Raw genomic sequence first — 23,454 nt, 5'->3', positions numbered from 1 at the left:
AAAGAAGAACAGGAGTACTTGTGGCACCTTAGAGACTAACAAATTTATTAGAGCATAAGCTTTCGTGGACTACAGCCCACTTCTTCGGGCTGTAGTCCACGAAAGCTTATGCTCTAATAAATTTGTTAGTCTCTAAGGTGCCACAAGTACTCCTGTTCTTCTTTTTGCGGATACAGACTAACACGGCTGTTACTCTGAAACCTTAGTGATAGTGTTAGCTTAATTGTAATTAGTTTCCCTAGCCTTACTATAATTTTTTTTAAAATTTAAAAAAAAAAAAAAATTCCCTTTTACCATCCCTATCTACTCCTACCTCTCTGGTAGGTGTACAGCCATAGCCTCAAACAGAGTTTATCTTTTTTTTTTTTTTTTTTTTTTTCTCCTCTAAGAGACCGACTCTCTCATGCATGGCCGGTTCACCTGGCTTTAAATGCTGCCTGACTTGCAGACTCTCCATACTAGTCTCTGACGGTCACACTCAGTGTGTCTGTTGCCTCGGTGAGACACACTTTACCCAAAAGTGCCCACATTGCAAAAAACTAACAGCTAGACAAGAAAAGCCAGGGATCTCCAGCTGAAGCTCCTCATGATGGGGATTCAGTCTGAAGACCAGTCCAGTTTTCAGTTTCCCATTCACCCCAGAGACGCTATTCTTTTCTCTTTATATAATAACACTTTGTCCTTCATGGCACCTGCTGGAGATCTGAAAGACTCAAGGGTGACTTTAAAAACCCTAGGTATTTACATACCTGCAAACAAAAAGAAACAGAGCAGATTTTTCAATCAGAAATTCTGGTCTATGCCATACTCTCAGCCCCAAAGACAGTACAGTCATTGGCAGAACCAAGATCAGCCTTCGATGTCTCAACAATCCACCTCTAGGCAATTATTTTAAAGTGTGGTTGAGGACATGAGACCTCCACACTCGACTACTCCGGAACCAAAAACGGTCCCCCACCCATTCAGAGACAGTCTTTCACCATACTACCCAGTCTGGAACACCATCATGACAGACAAATGGGTTTTAGAGATTATTCAGAAGGGCTACTCCATCCCCTTTATTTCTATCCCACCTAACCACCCATGTTCCCCGTCCCTCTTCAGGGACCCCTCTCATGAGTACCTGTTACAACAGGAAATTAATGACTTTTTACAGTTAATTGCCATGGAACCCATACCATCACAACACAGTGGGAGAAGTTTTTATTCACATTACTTTTTAACACAGAAAAAGACTATAGGCGGAGACCCATCCTGGATTTAAGAAAACTCAGCAAATTCATGAGAACACAATGTTTTAAAATGGTGACTCTAACCACAATAATTCTGGCATTAGAGAAGGGAGATTGGCTCTCAGCCCTCGGCCATCAGGACTCTTTTTTCACATTACCATCCAACTGTCACAAGATTCCTGAGAGTCACCCTAGGGAAACAGCATTTCCAATACAGAGTACTACCCTTCAGCCTATCCACTGTCCCAAGGGTTTTTTCCAAGGTTCTCGCAGTCGTTGCAGTTCACCTACACCGACATGGCGTAATGATATTTCCATACTTGGCCGACTGCCTCATACAGGCACCAACATGTCTAGAAGCGATAAATGCCACGCAGAGCACGGTAACCCTTTTCCCAAACCTAGGATTGCAAATAAACGTGCAAATGTCCACACTGGTTCCTGTCCAAAAGTTGGAATTCATAGGAGACTGTCTAACAGCAACACTACCCCAACAGCGCATCCTCACCCTAGTCAGCCTAATTTCAACAGCGAGGAACAGCCCACAAACATCCGTCCGAGTGTGTTTACAACTCTTGGGGCACACATTGGCAACTACGTTTGTTGTCAGGCATGCCAGATTCCACATGAGATGCTTGCAGGCTTGGCTTTGAACACTGTATATGCTGCACAGACTCTCTTAACGGACGCCTCATAATGCCATGCAGAGTAAAAGACTCATTAACATGGTGGACACAACCAAAGAATGTCTGCTCAGGAGTCCCTTTCCAACAAAGAACTTCAACCATGACAATCAGGACAGGCACATCTCTAATAGGTTGGGGCGAGGGAGAACATCTACTCAACAATACAGTCCAGCGGAATCAGACCTGCACATAAACTTACTGGAACTAAGGGCAGTTCGAAATGCATGCGAGCACTTTCTCTCTCTAATCAAGAACAATGCCATTAAGATCCTCATGGACAATATAGCATGCATGTTTCATATAAACTACCAATGGGGAGCACAATCATACTCTGTATGTACAGAAGCAGTATGCCTTTGGAATTGGAGCATCACCAACAACATAGAGATATCAGCATCCTTTCTGCCGGGATGCCAGAATACAACAGTAGATGTACTAAGCAGGGGGTTCTCAGAAACCCACAAGTGGGAGATGGATCCCGGAATTCTCAAATTCATATTCAAACTATGGGGGTTGCCCACGATAGATCTATTTGCAACAGCTCAGAACGCCAATTGCCCACAATATTGCTCCAGAGCAGGATTGGGACACCAGTCCCTAGGTGACGCTCTCTTCCTAAAGTAGGAGTCGCCACTGATGTATGCATTTCCTCCGACCCCACTCCTAAGCGGAGTCATTCACAAGATCATGCAGGACATAGCGCCCTGACATGGTGAAGACAAACATGGTTCCCTAACTTGCATCACATGGTAGTGAAACCACCTCGAACCCTTCGCTTAGTACCTCACCTTCTATCACAAGATGCGGGATGCGTCCGTCACCCCAACCTCGCAGTACTCCACCTCAAGGCCTGGTTACTCGATGGCTGACTTGGGTTGAGAAGGCCTGTTTTGAGGAAGTAAAAGATATATTACTGAACAATGGGAGACTAAGTACAAGAAAGACCTATCTATAAGTGGAAACGATTCTGCATCTGGTGCCAAGATAAACAAATCTTGCCATAATCATAACACTAACACCACCCACACCCACCCACCAACCGCAGATCCTGGACTATATACTAGGGCTTAAAACATCAGGGCTATCCACAGGCGCAATCAGAGTATACTTGGCTGCTATTATCTCCTTCCATGATGAGGTGGACGGGGTCACTATATTTGCTCACCCGATGATTAAACGCTTCTTTAAAGGCATTGAAAACACTTATTCCACAATAAGAAACCCTACACCCATGTGGGACCTCGTTCTACACAGACTCATGGGAAAGCCATTTGAACCCCTTGCAACCTGCTCTTTGTGTCACTTAACTATGAAGGTGGCTTTCCTCATTGCCATCATGTCCACCAGACGGGTGGGAGAAATAGGTGCCCTAATGGCACACCCACCTTATACAACATTCTTTAAAGATAAAGTAATCCTATGACCGCATCCTAAGTTCATACCCAACTTTCACCTCCCTCTTTCATTTAAACCAACCCATTTACTTACCTGTATTTTTTCCTAAGCCATGTGTGGACGGGAAAGAGGCCTCACTCCACACATTAGATGTTCTCAGAGCATTGAAAGAATAAAAACATTTAGAAAATCACCTAGACCAAACCATCTCAAATCAAAGACTATCCAAATGGATATCAGAATGTATCCATTTGTGCTACCAAAAGAACCATTTACAAGCTCCACCGCACATACTCTACCAGAGCACTGTCAGCATCTGTGGCCTTTCTCAAGAATGTCCTTATCACTGACATTTGCAGAGCAGCTACCTGGACATCACTCCATACTTTCACTAACTACGCTTAGAGCAGCAATCAGCATCTGATACTCACTTTGGACTTACGATGTTATTCACCATCAATAGACCAGCTCCGAAACCCTTTCCTTCCACTAAGGGGCACTGCTCAACAGTCACCTAAATTGGAATACCCACAGGGACACTCCTCGAAGAAGAGAGGGTTACTCACCTTGTGCAGTAACCGAGGTTCTATGAGATGGTTGTCCCTGTGGGTGCTCCACTACCCGCCCTCCTCCCCTCTACTTCGGCGTTTCAGGCCAATTCTCTGAGGTAGAGAAGAAAGGGGGGATGGTTGGCTGCACACTGCTGTGTAACCGCTTGGAGCAGTGTGAGTTGGCTATAGCGTGCCTGTGGCCCAACAGGGCATTGCTATCACAAATCTCCAATTACAAGCTCAGGGCATCAAGACACCTAAAGTGGAGCACCCACAGGGACAACCATCTCGAAGAACCTCAGTTACTACACAAGGTGAGTAACCCTCTCTTCTCTGCTGTTCCAGTGGCAGAGTACTGGCAGATGACATCTCTTCTGTTAGCTTTCCTGACTTTGGCAATTCACACTCTATAAAAGCTTCTCCCTCAGAAAATAGGCATTACCAGGCTGGATCAGACCTTTGTCCATCTAGTCCTATATCCTATCTCCCAGAATGGACATCACCAGATGCTTTAGATGAAGGTGCAAGAAGGTGAGTAAGTAGATGTGGGATAACCTACCCCAATCAAGGTCTCATCTTAATCTCTAGTAGTTAGACTGATTTAAAACCTGACGTGTAAGATTTTCTCTCTTCTGCAACTTTTATCAGTATAAACTACCATAACTCTGTATAATCTTGTTAGCTGTATAAACCTCCAGTCTCTCTTTGAATCTTGTTACATTCTTGGCCTCTACAACATCCTGTAGCAATGAGTTTCACAGTCTAATTACATGTTATTTTTTGAGTGATAGTCACTGTTGTATTCCCCTGAGTGTTAAGCATTCACAGCATATGCCCGGAGTCAGAGAATTTTGGAAGTAGTGTCCAGTGGTCTGTGCAAGCTCCCTGACTCACCTTGTACTTCCGGCCGAGGCGATAAAGGGTGGGTTGGACTGACTGCATCCCCAGTTCCTTCTAACAGCTGCATGGTCTAGGTTGGAATTTTCAGTGACTGCGTCTGTGACGCATTTTAAAAAGATCATAGTTGTCGTTAGTTTTACCAGTTTTATTTGCAGTTTTACTAGTTTATATCTTTCCTAGTTAATAGTTTTGTTAGTTTTGAAATAGCTTTGTTTTTTTTCCCCTATGCTGAACCTGTGCATGGGTGCTGGACTATGCCCAGGACCCTGGGCGTGAAACTTTGTGCCTTGTGCCCACCATCCTTCTTGGTTAGCGATGACCATCAACGCTGCCTCTACTGCCCGGGAGAAGCTCACATCGTGGCTAGGTGCAGTATTTGCTAATCCTTTCCCAGACAAACCCGAGAAGGCGGAGTCCTTAATCTCTGCGGAGTTGGCCATGAGACTGCACTTGGAGTTAGACTGGGGAACCCCCTGCGTACTTCGGCTTGATTCAGTGAGGAGCTTGCCTCCCGCTACTACATCCAATTCTGGTGCTGGCAGGATCACCCCCAGGGCTGGGGCGAATCAGGAAGTTTGAAAGTCTCCCATAAGCATGGGGCTACATCTTCATCTAAATCCAAGAAAATGGACATTCCCTCCACTAGCTTGGCCCAAGGGGATTGAGCTCATTCCAGTGCCACAGGCATGAGAAGAAGACCCAGAAACTATGGGAGCCAACTGTTCCAGGCATTGAACCGCCAGTACCGCCATCACTGGCAGCCCACAAAGCATGAGAACTGCCCATCCAGGAAAAGTCATCGGTGCCAGTACTGATGTCTGGGAAGGAAAGAGTGCCCCGACACTAGGAAGATCCGGATCCATGGCTGAACCCCAAGAGGTCTTTGCCTTACCGACCCAGTGTCCCGTTCTTGTTGGGTCCCTCCCTTCCAGGGAGATCATATCCCCTCCATGGGATGTGTCTAGGGCAGGGGTGGGCAAACTACGGCCCACGGACCAGATCCGGGCCGTGAGCTCCCGCTGGAGGGCGGGGTCTGGGGCTTATCCCCCTCTGGTGCTCCAGCTGTGGAGTAGGGTTGGGGGCTGCTCCATGCGGCTCCCGGAAGCAGTGGCATGGCCCCACTCTGGCTCCTACGCGTGGGGCAGCCAGGGGGTTCTGCTCTGCACATTGCCGCCGCCCCAAGTGCCACCCCCACAGCTCCCGTTGGCTGGGAACCACAGCCAATGGGAGCTGCGGGGGTGGTCCCTGGAGACTGGGCAGTATGCAGAGCCGCCTGGCCGTGCTTCCAGGTAGGAGCCGGAAAAGGGACATGCTGCTGCTTCCAGGAGCTGCTTGAGGTAAGCACCGCCTGGAGCCTCACCCACGCCCCAACCCCCTACTCCAGCCCTGATCCTCCAAACCCCTCGATCCCAGCCCAGAGCACCCTCCTGCACCCCAAACCCACCATCCCCAGAGCCCGCACCCCCAGCCAGAGCCCCCTCCTGCACCATGAACATCTCATTTCTGGCCCCATCCTGGAATCCGCACCCCCAACCAGAGCCCTCACTCCCTTCTGTGCCCGAACCCCAATTTTGTGAGCATTCATGGCCCGCCATACAATTTCTATTCCCAGATGTGGCCTTCGGGCCAAAAAGTTTGCCCACCCCTGGCCTAGGGTATGCGGTCTCTTGCCCTCCTCACAGGTACTATATTCGGTTCCATTGGCTCCAACGGTATCGCCTCTAGAACCAGATTCCGCCTTCTCCCCTTCTGATGAATCAGAACCAGGAGAACAACCTCTTCCATACTGCTCCTATACACCATCACTGAGCCATGCACATCCATGGGAACTGCTACCCCCCATCCTCATTGGAGCCACTGTTATCCCATGCCATGGGAACCTCTGCAACTTCCGGTGGATCTGGTTTATTGACCATATTGGGGGCCCTGGGCACAGTATCCTCTCTCGGAACCTGCCTGACCTGCAAGAGAATCACCGCCTGCTTCCCCCCCAAAGGGATCTATCAAGCAGGTTCATAAATCCAATAGTGGAGGAAGAATTTTACACCCTGGTCCTGGCGGTTCTACTGGAGCCGACTAGGGTTCCTATCCTCCTCACTGGATGAAACGGTAACTACATTATCTCCCTCCCCACCAGGTGACTTCCTAGAGTTCCAGGAGCTTCTAAGGAGAGTTGAGGGAGAATTACACATCCCACTGGAGGAGATTCAAGACTCGCAATGTAAGCTCCTGGATATCCTACACACCTCAGCACCGTCAAGAATAGCACTCCCAGCTAACAATGCCATATTACTTCCAGCCAGAGGTATATGGCATACTCTAGCCACATGTTCTGGCACTCCTGAAGGAACTGAGAAATGTTACTATATCCCAACCAAGAGATCAGAATTCCTCTTCTCCCACTCTGCTCTAAACTCGCGGATGGTTCAGACTGCTTCAGGGAGGACCAAGCAGCTACACCCTCTGTCTATTGGGGACAAGGAATGGAAGCACCTCAATCTTCTGGGGAGGAAAACCTTCTCTTCCTTCAGTTTGCAATTCTTGATTACCAATTATCAAGCACTATTGGCTAAATATTCCCTACTATGACAAGATCATGCCTGCTTCCAAACCCTTGTCAAGGAAGGGAAACTCATAGCTAGAACTGCCCTCCAGTTCAAAATAGAGACCGCTGATATCACCTCTAGGGACATGGCCACAGCTGTCATGATGCATAGGGAATCTTGGCTTCATGCTTCTGGTTTTCCTAAAGAGGTCTAGAACACCATATATTACCTACCCTTTGAGAAATCCCATCTTTACAACCACAAGACAGATGAGTCTTTATATACATTGAAAGATTCTCTGCTACTCTCTGCTGGTTGGGCGTATACACTCCTGCCCCAAAATGGAAGTTTTACTGCTTGTTGTCCACACACAGGTACAGGTCTCCTCAGTTCTATAACCAGAAGCCTTACAAACCTCCTCGAAAATGCCATCCCACCTCGCTGGCTTCCTCATCTCAAACCCAGCCTGAGGCCAAGAAGTTTTTTTGATACGAGCTTGAGAGCCGCCAGCCACAGACCTAACACTTTGCGATCCCTCCACTCCCTTTGAGGGACCCCTCCACTCCCTTTGGGGGTTGCTTAGCACTCTTTTTATCACTCATGGGGTGCAATACTAATGGACAGATGGATGCTTAATGTCATCCGCCATGGCTATCCAATCAAGTTTGTCATGCTACCTCTTCCAAAACCTCCCTCCCTCGTCGGGGACCAGTGTCATGACAATATCCTCTCCCAAGAAGTGAACTCCTTATTGCATTGGGGAGCAATAGAGCACATTCCTCTGGAATATCAAGGAACAGGGTTCTACTCAACTTACTTCCTGATCCCCAAGAAAAAAGGCAGTCAGAGACCAATCGTCAACCTCTGCCACCTCAATCGCTTCATCTGCAAACTCAAGTTTCCGTGGTCCCGTTGGCAGTGATAATTCCATTCCTAGTAAAAGGCATGTGGTTCATGGTTCTCGATATGAAGAACACTTACTTCCATGTTGACATTCATCCCACCCACAGACGTTTTCTCAGATTTATGGTGAGCGCTGATGATTTCCAATACTGAGTACTTTCCTGCGGAATAGTTACTGCTCCCAGAGTCTTCACCAAAGTATTTTCCATAGTAGCAGCTCACATCAGGTGTTATGGTTCTCTTGTTTTTTCCATTCCCCGACGACTGGCTCCTGGCAGCCATGTCCTGCCCGGAAGCCCTTGTATCGATCTCCAAACTACTCCACCTCCTCGCTTCACTTGGAGTCAGTGTCAACATAAAAAAAAAAAGATCCTTAACACCACACAGTCACTAGACTTCGTCGGGGCTACCATAAATTCTATCATGGCTTTGTGCACCTACATGACCTCTTTCATAGGACTTCATTTTCACTGCCTTCAGACGTGGCTCCAGTCCATGCACTCACTGAGCTGTCACTCTGTGGACCTCAGGCTGATGTTTCCGGCCAAGGTACTGTCATCCCGTCTGTCATGGACAGACCTGCATCACATACACCTGGGAGTTCCCTCAACGTCTGGTGTGCTCTGGCTTTCTACCTGCAGAGAACAAATCCTATCAAGAAGTCCCCTAGAATGTTAATGGCAATAACTGAGAGATTCAGGGGACAGACCATCTCCATCTGGAGAATCTCCAAGTGGATTTCTGACTGCATCACGCTTTGCGACCAACTGTCGGGCCTGCCTACCCCTACCAGGATACAGGCTCACTCCACTAGAGCTCAAACTACGACTGTGGCCTCCCTCCAGGATGTGCCTCTCATAGACATACTTAGAGCAGCTACATGGAGTTCAGTGCACACCTTTGCAATACATTACACCCTGGTGCAGGACTTGGTGGCGGATGCTTCCTCTGACACGGTGTTTGTCTGCACAACCCTTCCTTCTTATCCTCACACCATCTGCCAATGTAGGTACTACTTGTAAGTCAGCCTCCATGGAATACAGTGGGGACCATCACTCAAAGAAGAAAAGGAGGTTACTTACCCTGTAGCTGGAGGTTCGTCAAGATATGTGGTCCCTATCAGTATTTGACTTCCTGTCCTCCTTCCCCTCTGTTTCGGATCTGTCAGATTTGCGGTGGAGAAGGAACTGGAGACCTGATCAGTCCGCCCTGCCCTTTATTACATTGGTTGGAAACAAGGGGAGTCAAAGCGCATGCGTGGACCAATGGTTACTACTTTGAAAATTCTTTGACTCCGGGCGCATGGTGCGCTTGCGTAACCCTCTGTGGAATGCAGAGAGGGATTACACATCTCTAAGAACCTCCAGTTACACGTAAGTAACCTCTTGTGTGAGAAGCATTTCCATTTATCAGTTTTGAATTTTCCCCTTTTCAGTTTTGCTTATCCCGTTTTAGCTTCCAAAACTCTTATGCACAGCTACTAATGGAAAATATTGGGATATTCAATATTATTGCACTTTATTTCTAAAGTTCACCTCACTTACAGACTTCTGTAGGCACATTCAGTAGCCCCTCACTTCCTGAATCAACAGCTGACAGGCAGTAGCCTGACTCTAGTGTCATCACAGTATAGTTTTTGTTAACTAAGTGAGCAAAGGTTAGGCAAGGTCATCAAGGATCATGATAGGGTCTCACACCCAGATAGGATTAGTGATCTGATAGCATGATGTTAGTTACTGTTATTGCTATACAACATTTATATTGCAGTAGTACCTAAAGGCTGCAACCAGCTTGGACCATAATGTGCTAAGCATTGTACAAATATAATAACAGATTATAATTGTCAGAATTCTAATATCCACATTAAAAATGGATAGACACCCAAAACAAATCATTAACTGAAGGCTTGAATTTTGTTTATATTTCCCAGTCCTAGTACTACATCTACGAGCCAGAGTAAAAAAAGACCCCTACAACATAGAGGAATTAGAGTTGTGTACTGTTTATCATGTACTTTATTTAACTGAAACTTAATCAACTTGATTTACACCTGGCCATTTTTGACAACTAATCACTACCTACCTCCATTCACTTGCCCTCCTAGGCTTGTGATTCCACAATCTTCTTGACCTCCTCTAACATTGGATAACATTCTCCTTCAGGAAGATTGTCATCTTCTCTTCTCCTTCTATATTCTTTCTATCTGGCAAAATTAATACATTCTTATTGTTTCAGCTATCATTTACATATCATACATATAACTATATGGATAGTTCCCAGATTTCTCTTCCTTTTAGCTGGAGATGTAAAATTGCACAGCTACCGACATGTAGTTCTAGAATTTTGCTACAATCTATAACATAATGTAAGAAAATGGCTTGTTCAAGATTGGAGCGAATAGTGTAGGAAGCAAAAATCTTTGTAACTGATGCAAGAACCAGGTCTTCCTCACAAGTAGATAGATGCTGATAAACAGTTGTGTGCTGCTTATGTATTCGTAAGGCACTTCATGTTAGCACTGACAAAATGGCCCCATGGAATGCCTGATGCAGGGGACAGAATGCTCACTGAGAAATGCAGGGCACAGCATTGAGGGATGGAATTAAAACAATGAACTTAAAGTGGTGCGCCTGCAGTCCTTGTGGCTTCCTTTTTTGTGCTTGAGAGAAACTTTTGTAAGCTGCACCAGTTCAAGTGAAATTGAGCTAAAGATTTTATCCTAGATGTTCCAAGAAGTCATTGCAACCTGTGCTTGTAAAACCTGGAATGGCAATTGTATTTGCAAACTTAAGTGGTTTCAGCTATCTGACACAATTCTTTTTTGCCTAGTGTAGAATTTTGGAATGATCCCTTGTAATTGTAAACAAGCTTTGATTGTATTTGCTAGAGAACAAACCCTCTTAAGAACTTTTTATTTAATTTTTTTATTAATCCAGGACCTGTCACAGATACTTGGGGGGGGAGGGGGAGGGAAGAAGTGGTCAGTTGAATTCTACCTTGTTGTTTTAATATTTGGACAAATATCACAGCATGGAGGCTATTTTCCTTCAAGATATTCAGTGATTTATTCACTGCCAATAGTTAAGGCCTTTTGTGTTAGTATGATGAGACATACTGGATCATGACATCCTTAGAGCTTGTTTTAGTCTCTGCTATTAGACTTTTGGATCATTAGTTCAGTACAACTTCAGTTCTGTTTTTTGTTGACCTTCAGATATCTATTTTAGGACCAACTGTCTTCTGATAAGTTTCCTTTGGAATCTATCAATAGAAAGCATGTATTTTACTTCTGTTGTTATGTAGATGACACTCTTCCATCTAACCGCTGCATAGCTATAGTGACTGATACTTACAAGATATATCACATAAATGTATGAATTTAAGGCCAACTAGAATAGTTTATATTTTGGTAACAGCTGAGTAGTCCTGTCTTCCTTGTCAGTTCCCTTTGGCAAAACAATGTTGATACTTTATTCTAATATTAAAAGATTTAATTATTCTGCTGTTCCCGGACTCCTACATATTCCTCATTGTTTTATAATGAAAACATCATCTTATGCTGTGTAATAACGTTCCTTTGAAACAATAGGTTTTGGGAAAGATCTTGAATTATTTGTGAATATTCAGGTCAATTGTAGCTTCAAAATTTGGCAGCCTAAAAGCTCACAAGTACCACTACCTCAAGATTACAGCGCATTACTCTTGTTTTTAAAACTTTCCATTGGTTTCTATCGAAGTCACGTTGTGTGGGTTTTTTTTTGTTTTTTTGTTTTTTTTTTAATTTGAGTTGGTGTTTAAGACTTTGAATGGACTTGCTCTGATCTTTTTTCAGTTTATTTTCAAAATTGGCCTTTAAGATCCAACTTGACCAATAACTGCACCACACCTTCGGGGGGGGGGGGGGGGGGGAAGGGGAGGGCGTTGTCTGACTTGCTGGGGAAAGGGGTATACCTCTTTAAGGGCGGGGGCATAAATGTTGCATGAGGATGCAGACTCATCCCCCCCAGCTGACTGAAAGAGGGCAGGGGAAGCCCTCTTTCACCCGGGCCAAGCAGAGCAGCACCCATCCTCCTACCCTTGAAAGTGGCAAAATACCAGGTTTGGTCAGGATCTGCTGTAGGCACTCTATCTACTCCTTTCTTGGGGGGCTGGGAAGGAATTTTTCCCTCAGTGCCAGGTTGACCAAGGCAGAGTGTGGGGGTGTTATTTCACTTTTCTCACAGCAAGTTTGGGCAGGGCTTAGTTGGGTCGAGCATGGAATGGGGGTTAGGCTATGATGTCGCAACTCATTCTGTAAACGTGAGGCAGATATCCAGTTCAGGTGCTCCGTCGGGAAGGGATACAGTGATCAGATAAATGGTTTGGTAAAGGATTTAAAGGAGTATTTGTTAAAAGAGCAGAAACGGAGGTTTGTGGCTTCTGTGACTGGAACGGCAGGGAGACGACCTTCCCCTCCTCCTTTATAGCCCACCTCACCCTTCATTTGAGGGGGAGGGAATGGTAAGGTCCCAGCAGCGTGTTGGCTGGGGACCAGAGTGGGGGAAAAAAAGGAGGGGACTGGTGGAAGCCCCTTGGGTAGATATTGAAATGATCATGGAGTTACCTACACTGTACACTTTTATCTGCCAGGTACTCCCAGACAATTAATAAAGTTGTAGCCTAATTAAACCACATCCAGTGTCTCCTGGCCTTCTTTCGGTATAGTTGGACAATTACTTATTTTGCCCTGATTTTAATCTCATAGTGATAGAAGCTATTGTTCTGTGATTATGTGCTTGATCTGTGGCATACTCTTCCTCCAGCTATTAGCAACTTTCAAACTCATTCTGCATTTGTTGTTGTGTTCAGTTGTTCAGCCTGTATTGTAGAAATATACAGGACTTCACAGGTTCTAGGTGACTCATTAAATACTGTATATGGCATAATAGTCATGGGCAGCAAGTACAACTCAGGAGAGTCAGTCCATGCTAATCGCCATGTCTGGATTTTAATCTTAAAGATAAAAACGAACCCAAATTTTGAGTTGTTTTATTTTTTTTATTTTGAAAGTGTCCATTTTAAGAGAAATTTTGCTTCACATTAGACATGCATTGTCACTAACTAGTAGGAATATAGGCTTAGATTTTCAGAGGGGCCTGAGCGAATTAGGTACCCAACTGTCACTGAATTTCAATGGGGAGTTGGGTGCCTACAGGCTTGTCTACATGATGGGGTAATGCGCTATATGGGAATGTGATTTCTAAAGCATACTAACATGTTGCGCATGAATTGATCCATGTTGATACTGCTAGTGTGCTTTAATGTGGTGTTTGAAGTAGTACATTAAAGCACTGTAATGAACCTTTCGTGCACACCAGCAGGGTCTACATGACCTACTGATGAATAACACATTATTGCAGTTTAGAAATCATACCCTATTAGAGTGAATTACCCCACTGTACAGACAAGTCCTGACTCCCTTTTTTTCTTCTTTAAATAGTTCACCTGTATTGATTTAAAATGAAGTTGCTGAGTCACCAAACTGCAGTGAGAGAAATGACTGAAATTTGAATTCTTTCACCCTGTTAATTCTCTATTTCCTTTGCAACTTAATTCTGTTCACTGCTTGCTGTGCATTGCTTGTTTCCTGAAAATCTGATACACATGTTCAATTCTTATGTACAAGGTATTATGCTACTGTATGTTATAGCAACACTCTCTATTTAAAGTTATGGATCAGCTTGCATAATTCCTGCTTTCAGTAACTTGTAACTTTCTGGAAAAAATATTATTTAGGGTTCTGGTTTCTTGGTCCCAAAATAAATTTTGTATGTGTGATATTTTATATGTGAAAATTGTTTAGCCATTTTGTGGTATGGAAGAGGTGTGTGTTTTGTTTTTGTTTTTTTTCCCCCTTCACATCCTGAGGTAATTTTCAAACAATTTAATTTTAAAACTTCATATATACTTGACACATTATCCCCAGTTATTGCAATTTCCTATACTTAGTGAAGAAATTTGACTTGGAAATAGTGAAATTAATTAAAAAATTAGAAATAATGAAATAAATTTGAAAACTGCATGCATAGACAGGACTCCACCAGGGCTGCTAATCTCAAGATGACCAGATGCAGTGTTTCAGCTGTACACAGTGGGCTAAATTATGGCCAGGAGTAGGTGGATTCAACTCAGTTGATTTTAGTGGATTTATACCCTGCTGAAAAAGATGCCCAAATCCGGAGTGCTGCAGACAGGAATATATAAAAGTGTATTCATTTTCATGATTAGGTACTCAAATGTCTGTGTATATATGTGTGAAAAGATATGAATTGTACATAATACTTGAAGCAAATGTAATACATTTATATAAGCCTGTAATAATTTCTGTAAACACGTATTTGAAGCTTCGGATATATGCAAATGCTGTTATGGGTCTTTCTAGAACTGGAGCCTCCCTGAAGATCAATGGGGATTGATCAAAACCCAGAGACATAAATACACACAAGGCTGGGGGAAAGTTGCAATTCCTATTAAAGCTATAATTAAATTTTGACTTAATATATTATAAAATCTTAAATGTAATTATTTTATCATCTTAGATTTAAAATTCCTTATTAAACTAGGTGTCATATTCAATTTATGTATTTGTAGGATTATAGAGTAATTTGTGTGCATTTTCAGTAGAAATCTGTCCAGTATTCTTTTTAAAGTCTCCTGCAGCTTCATATATACCCTGGAATAAGAACCTTTACAAATGTAAAATCAGCAGAAATCTTACTATTACTTTTTAATTGCACTGGAAACTGTTTTATTTTTAATAAAAATGGTCTTCTCATACACTATTTGCAACTCATAGACTGCAGTATTGTGCGTTTGACTGACAATATGAAAGTTTAACCTGTTTTCATAATCAAAGCTGAAAAAAATGCAATATGTATGTATTAACAGTGAAAAATAAATGTAGAGTTGAGTTTTAATAATCAGCTACTTCTGGTATCCTAATTTAAGAAGTTTTAGGTGGCTATTCATCATGTTTAAAAAAAAAAAAAAAAAAAAAAGTTAAAAATTGGCTTCATCTATAGCCTGTTTTTTAATACTATTTTGAAGTTACGTTGTTTCCCTGAGTCAGAATCCTCAGTGTTAACCACTACCATTAACATTTATTTCATGCAGCATTAAGTTTATAAAACTTAATCTTGTGATTAGATTAATGGGTCTAACAGTTTCTTTAAAAAATGCTGATGTCTACAGTTACATTTTTAAGACACTAAGAGTTAAATCAGTGTCTTTTCTTAGTTAGAACTGAAGTGTATTCTCCCAGTTCTTGTGTGAGGACTAAGTACTGTTTCCATGGAAACTCATGGAATAGTGTGTGTTTCTTCACTGCCCTTCCTCTTGCATTCTGTTTTGCTTACATATCCATACACAGAAGTATTCTTAATCACATTCTCTTATAATGGTAGTTGAAGGGAAACAAGCATGTTGGAGAAAATTTTCAGATATACAATTACTGATATTTTCTAGGTTTTTGATTGTAAATGAAAGTAGAGGTTTAGTATTGCTATATGTTTTGGTTAAACAAAAATATTTCTGAAGTCATACTGTCATTAGGAAACTAAAGTAAACCCTAGAATGCTCAGTGTTTTTACATCAGCTGTCGCTATAAATGCCATTTGGAAAAACATGTTTGCTCTCATATGATAGTGAATGTCTCTTCCCCCAGGAGATTTTTTAAATATAGCTCATTTTATAGGGAACATTTTGCCATTCAGTGTACACCAAGGTTAAATAAATATGAAAATTCCTGAAATAAAAGCAGTGCTGTGATATTTTTTAGAAATGGCAGGTTCCAGTGAAGAAATATCTTTTAAATTGGCTTATATCATTGTTATGCAGCTGTGTGTCAGCCTCACCCATCTTGTTTATGATATGAACTACAGGTTTGTTTTTACGTGCATTTCAGGGTCTGGATAAATCCAACTTTTTCTACTAAATGAATTACAAAATGGTCACAGTTTGCTTCTGGAATTCTTTTTAATAAATAAAAAATAATTTAAACACCAAGTGCAGCACATCCTGTATTGAGAATATTTTAACTGTTAGCTGGAGATGAGTTTCTGACTTGACTGAACAAAAGACAAGTCCTTGTATTTTTTGGGTGTGTGAGAAAACCCTCAAGCAAAGTATGGCTATGAAATTTTTAAAGGGTTGCAATTGTGGCTGCAGATATTGTGTGTGTGGGAATGAATTTATATGTATGAAGAATTTTCACCTTTTCATCTGGCAGTGGCTACCAGAAGATGATGTCACCTTGAAGCTGATTGGTTGTTTCAGCACCTAGTGCAGGGAAGAGAGAGAAAGATGCCGGCACAAATCTCAGTGGTGGAGCTATGGTGTTTTCTGACAGTTTTGGATAGAATCTTTGATTGGTATTGAGAATCTATTGTGTGTGGCCATGTGAGGTATTGGGAGCATCCTAGTGTGAGGGGAATTAAGAGCTATCAGAGGAATGAGGCGGTTGATCTGCAAGCGGATCTGTGATTGTAAGTTGCAAGATCTGGGTGGAAGGAATGAGACAAGGAGTGTTGGTAGACACATTGTGGGAGGATGTGTAGCAGAAAATGCATGCATGAGTAGAGGAAAAAGGAGAAGCATTGCTCTTGGATAGCCTGGAATGAACTGAATATTATATTCATTTTTGGGAAGATGATGGACAAGAATCATTTAACCTGTGCAGAGAATTTTTCTTTTTGTGATGAATATGTAGGATTAATTTTTGTGTTTAATATGATGATGATAATTGCAAATCCAAAGGCAGTATTGTATACAATCTTGTGGTGTTAAAATGCTTTTTATTTTTATTTTTCATCTGTTTCCCATGCTATAGACAAAGGGCAAAATTAGTATTGATTTTTATTTGATCTTCTGGTAAATTTCTGTGAAAAGTGCAGCAGAGCAATTTTTTAAAAAACCCTCTGTTCTCATAAGTAAATTTCTTTTATGTATCCTTTTGTAGATAAAAGCTTTGATGATGAGGAGTCAGTGGATGGAAATAGGCCATCGTCAGCTGCCTCAGCTTTCAAGGTTCCTGCACCTAAAAAACTCGGGAATCCTTCAAACAGTGCAAGAAAACCAGGTTCAGCTGGTGGGCCTAAGGTTGGAGGTAATATAAATCTACTCACACTCTGATATGCTTTTCCACCAACCCTGACATAGTGAGTACAAATCAAAGAACTTGGGAGGATGATTGTTTATTATATACAATTAACAAAGCTTTATTAATGAGTCCTTGGTTTTGCTTATTCGATGGATGCAGTACTTTAGCTGCTATATATGTGGGTATGTAAGCATACGGTTAACACATAAAGGGCTACAAATGTTTTATCTGTCATAGAATGGGTGTCATAAATCAAATGAACATGTTGAAGATGGGAATCGGATTGATGAAAGCTTTGAATAAATGTGTGGGTCTCTGATAACTTGCAGGATAACCAATTATTGCAAAAAACATGTTTATAAAATCTGCAATAGATTTGTAGAATTCAAGTTGTAATGGAGGCCCACTCTTTTTTCAAATGGTTGAAGAACCTTGATGTACCTCAACAAAACAGAGGGGTGTAGGTATCTAGTACACCTTTTTTTTTGCCGCCTTAAACTGGATACAATAACTATGAAATATATTGAAAAACAGAAAAAAGCTGGGCAATATATGAAACGGTTACCATGATTTGTGTAATTGAAATAAGCAGTACATAGCGTGTTCTTATTATGTATGTAAGTTAATCATGTTGGTTAGAAAAATCTGTTTGTGATCTGTGGTATCAGACTCATTGCGTGGAGTTCATTCTAATTCTATATCTAAGATCTAACCAGAAACTTAATTATTACTTTTTTTCAATCATTTTCTCTAAGAATAAAAGTGAATATTTACTGCCAGAAGGATGACAGTTGGCATATTTGCCCACTCATGTATTCAGCAAATGATATAACATTTAGTTCGTTTCTGGTTTGAAGAACCTGAAAATTAAAAGGATCTGATTTCAGCCTGCTGAGGGTGAAATTTTTTTATTATACCAGTCTTTAGATATTAAAAGCTATCAATAGCTAATTATTTTTATAGTGATTTTTTTAGATATGCATCACTGTTTTGTTTGCTGGAACCTGTCTGCGAGATTTTTTCAATTCTAGGTTGCTCATCTAACATTGTCTGTTAAATGTGAACAGCCCAGTGAAAACGAATTAGCACAGATATATGTATTACATGTACTCACCAACCAAGTTGTGGGGTTCATTAGCATACCAATAAAATACAGCTAATATATATCTTGTTCACTGAAGATATTCCTAGAAGGTGATGTAATATAAGTACTGGCATAACAGTTCAATTTATGATGATGTCAGAGTGAACCAGGAAGTACGTAAACAAAAGGATTTCACACAACTTGTTTTATTTTTTAAAGTTGCTTAATATTGACTTTTTTTGCTGAATACCTTTCTCATCCTGGTTCTTTTGGACATTTAGTATGGGTATCTAGACTTAATTAAAAATTTTAATTTTGCTTTGTAGGTCCCTTTTATGATCAACTGATTTTTAAAAGGATCAGGATTGTACATTAAGAGCATTGGACTATTCTCCCCCCCTCCCCCCCAATGTTACACAGATGAATTTTTGAGATTCAAAATTCCCTCCGTTACAAAGTAGGCAAAGTTCTTACCAAGCTTTTAAAATTTTAATTCTATTAACTGTAGCCACTCTACTAGTATAATAAACCGTTAACCACTCTACTAAACTATCTAAAACTTCATCACAGAAGAAATATTAACTATAAAATAATAAATTTTAAATTGCTGAAGCTTTATTTTGCTTACTTTCTTTTCCTGATAGACTGCCACACTTTAAAAAACAAGTTTCAGGAAATTAGACTGTACAAAAGTAATTGCACTAGTCTAACAAAATTGAGACGTCAAAAATAAATGTTACTTTGCTTTATATATTTGCCCTTCCTATCAGTCTACCCTTTTCAGTTCTGGAAACATTAAAGGTGTGTGTTTCTTTCTCTTTCTATATAGATTTAGCCAATTCATTTATTTATAGATTTAGCCAATTCACTTATAGATTTAGCTGTAGTCAAGGTTTTGAATATGTTTAAAAAAAAATTTAAGCTAGCATATTTGATGGAATAACTTATTCTCTCAGAGAAAGATTATACAATTACTGTAAATGCAAAAATATTCCTAGTATACACATACTGTTTCCCGTTCATTTCAGGCTGGTAAAGATCACAGAGGTTCTTGGCTTTTTTTTTGTTTTGTTTTGGTTGGGTCTTGTTTACTGTAATCAGGCTAAGGATTTCTTGTCATCTTGGTTATGCAAAAAGGAAGTGTTGCCTCTAAAAGAAGAAAATTAGCCCTGGTCTACACTACAGAGTTAGGTTGATGCAAGGCAGCTTATGTCAACCTACCTCTCTAAGCAACTACGCTAAAATGTTGCTCCCGCCAATGTAACTCAACCATTATGCCGACTTAATAACTTGACCTCCACGAGAGGCATAGCACTTAGGTCTTTGTAGTTAGGTTGATGCTGTGTCAGGTTAGACACTGTTATTTATGGCGACTTTAGTGGCCTCCAGGAGGTATCCCACAATGCCCCATTATGACTGCTCTGGTCACGGTTTTGAGCTCAACTCTCTCCTTTTAAAGCATCTCAAATTTTAAATTCCATTACCTGTTTGCTCTGCGTGGAGAGCTCACATAGCAACTGCCCAGCTGACCATGCCAGCTCCACGTGGCAACGCACTCCTACCTGGAGTACACAGAGGTGGTGGATCTCCTGGGTTTGTGGGGAAAAGAGACTCTGCAGGCACAGCTCTGATCCAGCCGTAGAAACACCAATATCTATGAGCAGATCGCTCAGGGCATGGGGAGAAGGGCTACAACAGGGATATGCAGCAGTGCACATGAAAATCAAAGAGCTGCAGCAGGTGTACCAGAAGGCAAAGGAGGCTAACAGTCACTCTGGAGTGTAGCTGAAAACATGCTGCTTCTACAAGAGACTGCATGCCATCCTTTGTGGAGGCCCACTGCCTGTGGATACTTCGGGGGGCTGGTCCCTGTAGTACATAGTGAGGAGGTGGTATTGGACCAGGAAATGGAGGAGGAGTATGGGGAACAGGTTACTGGAGGATCCAGTGGTGCAGCAAGCCAGGAACTCTTTCAGATGCCGGAGCAGTCGAGCCAGTCCTTACCGTACAGCACTGGCAAGCCTGATGTAGGGGAAGGAACTTCTGGTAAGCATGCAGTTTGCTTTGATATTGCAGTTCATTTGCTATTTTTTAATCAGGGTAGAAGATGTAGTGAAATAATCAGTAGAGGAAGAGTTGCTATCTGCTTCTCGTTCCCCTATATAGTGAGGCAGAGTGGGTCCTGGGGAACAGTTTGTTTATGCACACTGGGATGTCCCATGAATCTTCCATAGAGATCTCAAGGAAACTTTCTTGGAGATAGTCTGCAATCCTCTGCTGAAGGTTTCTGGGGAGGGCTGCCCTATTTCTTCCACCGTGGTAGGACACTTTCCCAAGCCAGTCAGCAATTACTTCAGCTAGCACCATTGCAGCACACAGGCTAGCAGCATATGGACCCGGTCTGCATCCAGAAGTGTGCAGGGGCTGTTCCCTTGCATGGGTTACCCTCAGGAGTGCGATACTAGCTAAAATCACCACCACCTGTGGAAAATAGTGCCAGTATTCAGTTCAGTTGCCCTATTCCACATATGCTGGTGCCCGTGTGCTCCCCCCCCCCACTTATTGTCCCAAATTGCCCCTTTCTCCCTGGGCCGTACTCACTATGGCTGGAACTGCCACTGTGCTCTATGAATCCCAAGCGGAAGTGAGTCTGTAGTACTTGTAACTTTTATGGATCAAGAAAGAGAATATGGGACTACATGTTCCAAGAGATCCTGCAAGCCTTTGCTTGGAGGAGCGCTCTTCTGGACAGAATGGGAAGGGAGAGTGCAGAGAGGAGAAACGTGCAGAAAAGGCATAGACGCAGGAAGACATGACAATGCTTCTCAAGTGCCGGGCGGACATGCTGGAGACTCTTATAGACCTTCTGGTCTAAGTCACCTGTGGTGGTCATCTCCCACTGCCGTCTATTGATAACTGCATTCTGGGACCTCCCTGCCCAACCCACCCACCCCATATGTTCCAGGGCCGCTGCAGTACTGCTACCCCTCCACCCTGAGGAAGGAGTACAGACCATCAGAGCCGCACATACTTTGACCAGAGAGAGAGACTATTGGTGTATTGTTTGAAATGGGAACGAATGTTCTTTCCCTTTCAAAGGTTCTTTTCCCTGAATTTATATAGTTTCATTCAGTTACAGTTGTTTTTGTTTGCATATGTTTGGAATAAACGTTTATTTATGGAAAATTAATTCATCTTTATTAGTTCACAGCATAAGGTGGCTGGAGCTGACATCATTAAAAGATAAAAGCAATAGGTGCATTCACAATATTATATCACACACAGAGCACTCTTTACAAGGTTCGTACCAGGGTGCTAAAAAACAGTGCCCAGCAGAGCACACTACAACAATAACACATTACTGTGGCTCACTATTGAAATAGTCTTTCAAAGCCTCCCTGAGCTTTATAAGTCCCTGTTGAGCTCTTCTTATAGCCCTAATATCTGGCTGCTCAAAATCAGCAGCCAGGCATTCCATCTCTGTGCTCCACCCTGGTGGAAACATTGTTTCACAGTTGTTATGACACGCACAGCAGGCAGCTATAACCATGGGGATATTTTTTTCACTAAAGTCTAATTGCGTGAGTAGACTGTGCCAGCGCCCTTTCAAATGGCCAAAGGCACCTTCAATAGACATTTTGCACCTGCTGAGTGTGTAGTTGAAGCGCTCCTTGCTGCGGTCGAGGTGGCCGGTCTACAGCTTCATGAGCCACGGCAATGAAGGGTAAGTTGGATTGTTAAGGATCACTATTGGTATTTCCATGTCCCCAATGGTAATCCACCGGTCTGGAAAGAAAGTCTCTGCTTGCATCTTTCTGAATAGCCCTATGTTTTTAAAAATCATGCATAATGCACCATCCCACATTGATGTTGGTAAAACATGTCTGGTGATCCACCAGTGCTTGTAATACCATAGAAAAATAGCTCTTTCTGTTGATGTACTCGTTGACAAGGTTGTCTGATGCCAAAATAGGGATAAGCATGCCATCTATTGCCCCACCACAGTTAAGAAACCCCATTGCTGCAGAACCACTCAAATGTACTACACTTTGCCAAGTGTTACAGTCCTTCACAGCAAGACCCAATTAATGGGCCTGCATACTCGCATCACAGCAACCTCCCACAGTGGATTTCCCAACTCCAAATTGATTCCTGACTGATCGTTAGCAATCTTGTGTGGCCAGCTTCCACACAGTGATTGCCTCTTCACCGTGAGTGCAGCTCTCTTTTTGGTGTCGCTATGCCGGAGGTTTGGGGCAAGTTCCGCACACAATTCCATTAATGTGTCCTTGCGCATCCAAACGTTCTGCAGCCACTGCTTGTCATCCCAAACCCGCATAATGATGCGATCGCACCAGTCTGTGCTTGTTTCTCTGGCCCAGAACCAGTGCTCCACCATCTGCAACTGCTCCGAATGCCAACAACAACCTTGAATTGTTTCTTTCTACATCCGTCAGTCTGCAAGGCATTGTTGTATCCCTCGCAACTTCTCTGGCAACTCTGAAAATCCTGAAGGACCAGGTGTGTTGTGTTCGTAATGGTCAACACACCACTGAAGAGCAGTGCTGGATCCATGCTTCTCACAGAGATGGCAGATGCATGGGTTTGTGGGGCTTTTGAAGAGGCGCAAAACATTACAGGATGCAGATGTTATGGGATGGAGAAAACAGCATCATGGGCTGTTGAAACCATGTTCACCCATATGCAACTCAAAACAGCCTGTGCCAGATAGTGGCAAATTGCAGAGTGGGATAGCTACCCATGGTGCACTGCTCTCTGCTTCACTGCAAGTGCTGCTTGTAAGGACGCACACCACTGGCAAAAGGACCGTGGCATGGACATGCAAAAGCAATTTATTATTGTGGTGGCTATATGTCGACACAACTTAGGTTGACTTACTTTTGTAGTGTAGACTTGCCCTTAGTAATAGTAGAAGATTTAATCTGAGGATATGTATAACTGTCTCCTTTTTCTTTCTTCTTTGGGGACATGGAAAAAGAGCCAAATTTGAGATACAATAT

The 23,454-nt window shown here is 42.5% G+C and overlaps 1 protein-coding gene across 40 annotated transcripts in view; it reads left to right on the top strand.

Annotated features, from left to right (window-relative positions):
* Positions 1-23,454, top strand: part of CLASP2 (cytoplasmic linker associated protein 2) — a 277,986-nt gene that overhangs the window by 82,263 nt on the left and 172,269 nt on the right. For 34 of the 40 annotated variants that reach the window (XM_034761038.1, XM_034761043.1, XM_034761035.1 and 31 more), the window contains one exon: positions 17,209-17,355. In XM_034761038.1, the coding sequence (XP_034616929.1) occupies positions 17,209-17,355 (147 nt within the window). Of the gene's footprint in view, positions 1-16,530; positions 16,736-17,208; positions 17,356-23,454 lie in introns of those variants that run through there. The other 6 variants (XM_034761074.1, XM_034761073.1, XM_034761072.1 and 3 more) reach the window with 1 other exon arrangement.

This window comes from Trachemys scripta, chromosome 2 (assembly GCF_013100865.1).
Source record: "Trachemys scripta elegans isolate TJP31775 chromosome 2, CAS_Tse_1.0, whole genome shotgun sequence".
In the NCBI taxonomy this organism is placed as follows: domain Eukaryota; kingdom Metazoa; phylum Chordata; order Testudines; family Emydidae; genus Trachemys; species Trachemys scripta.
Note: the sequence above shows the minus strand (reverse complement) of the source record. Positions and strands in the feature narration are given on the sequence as shown.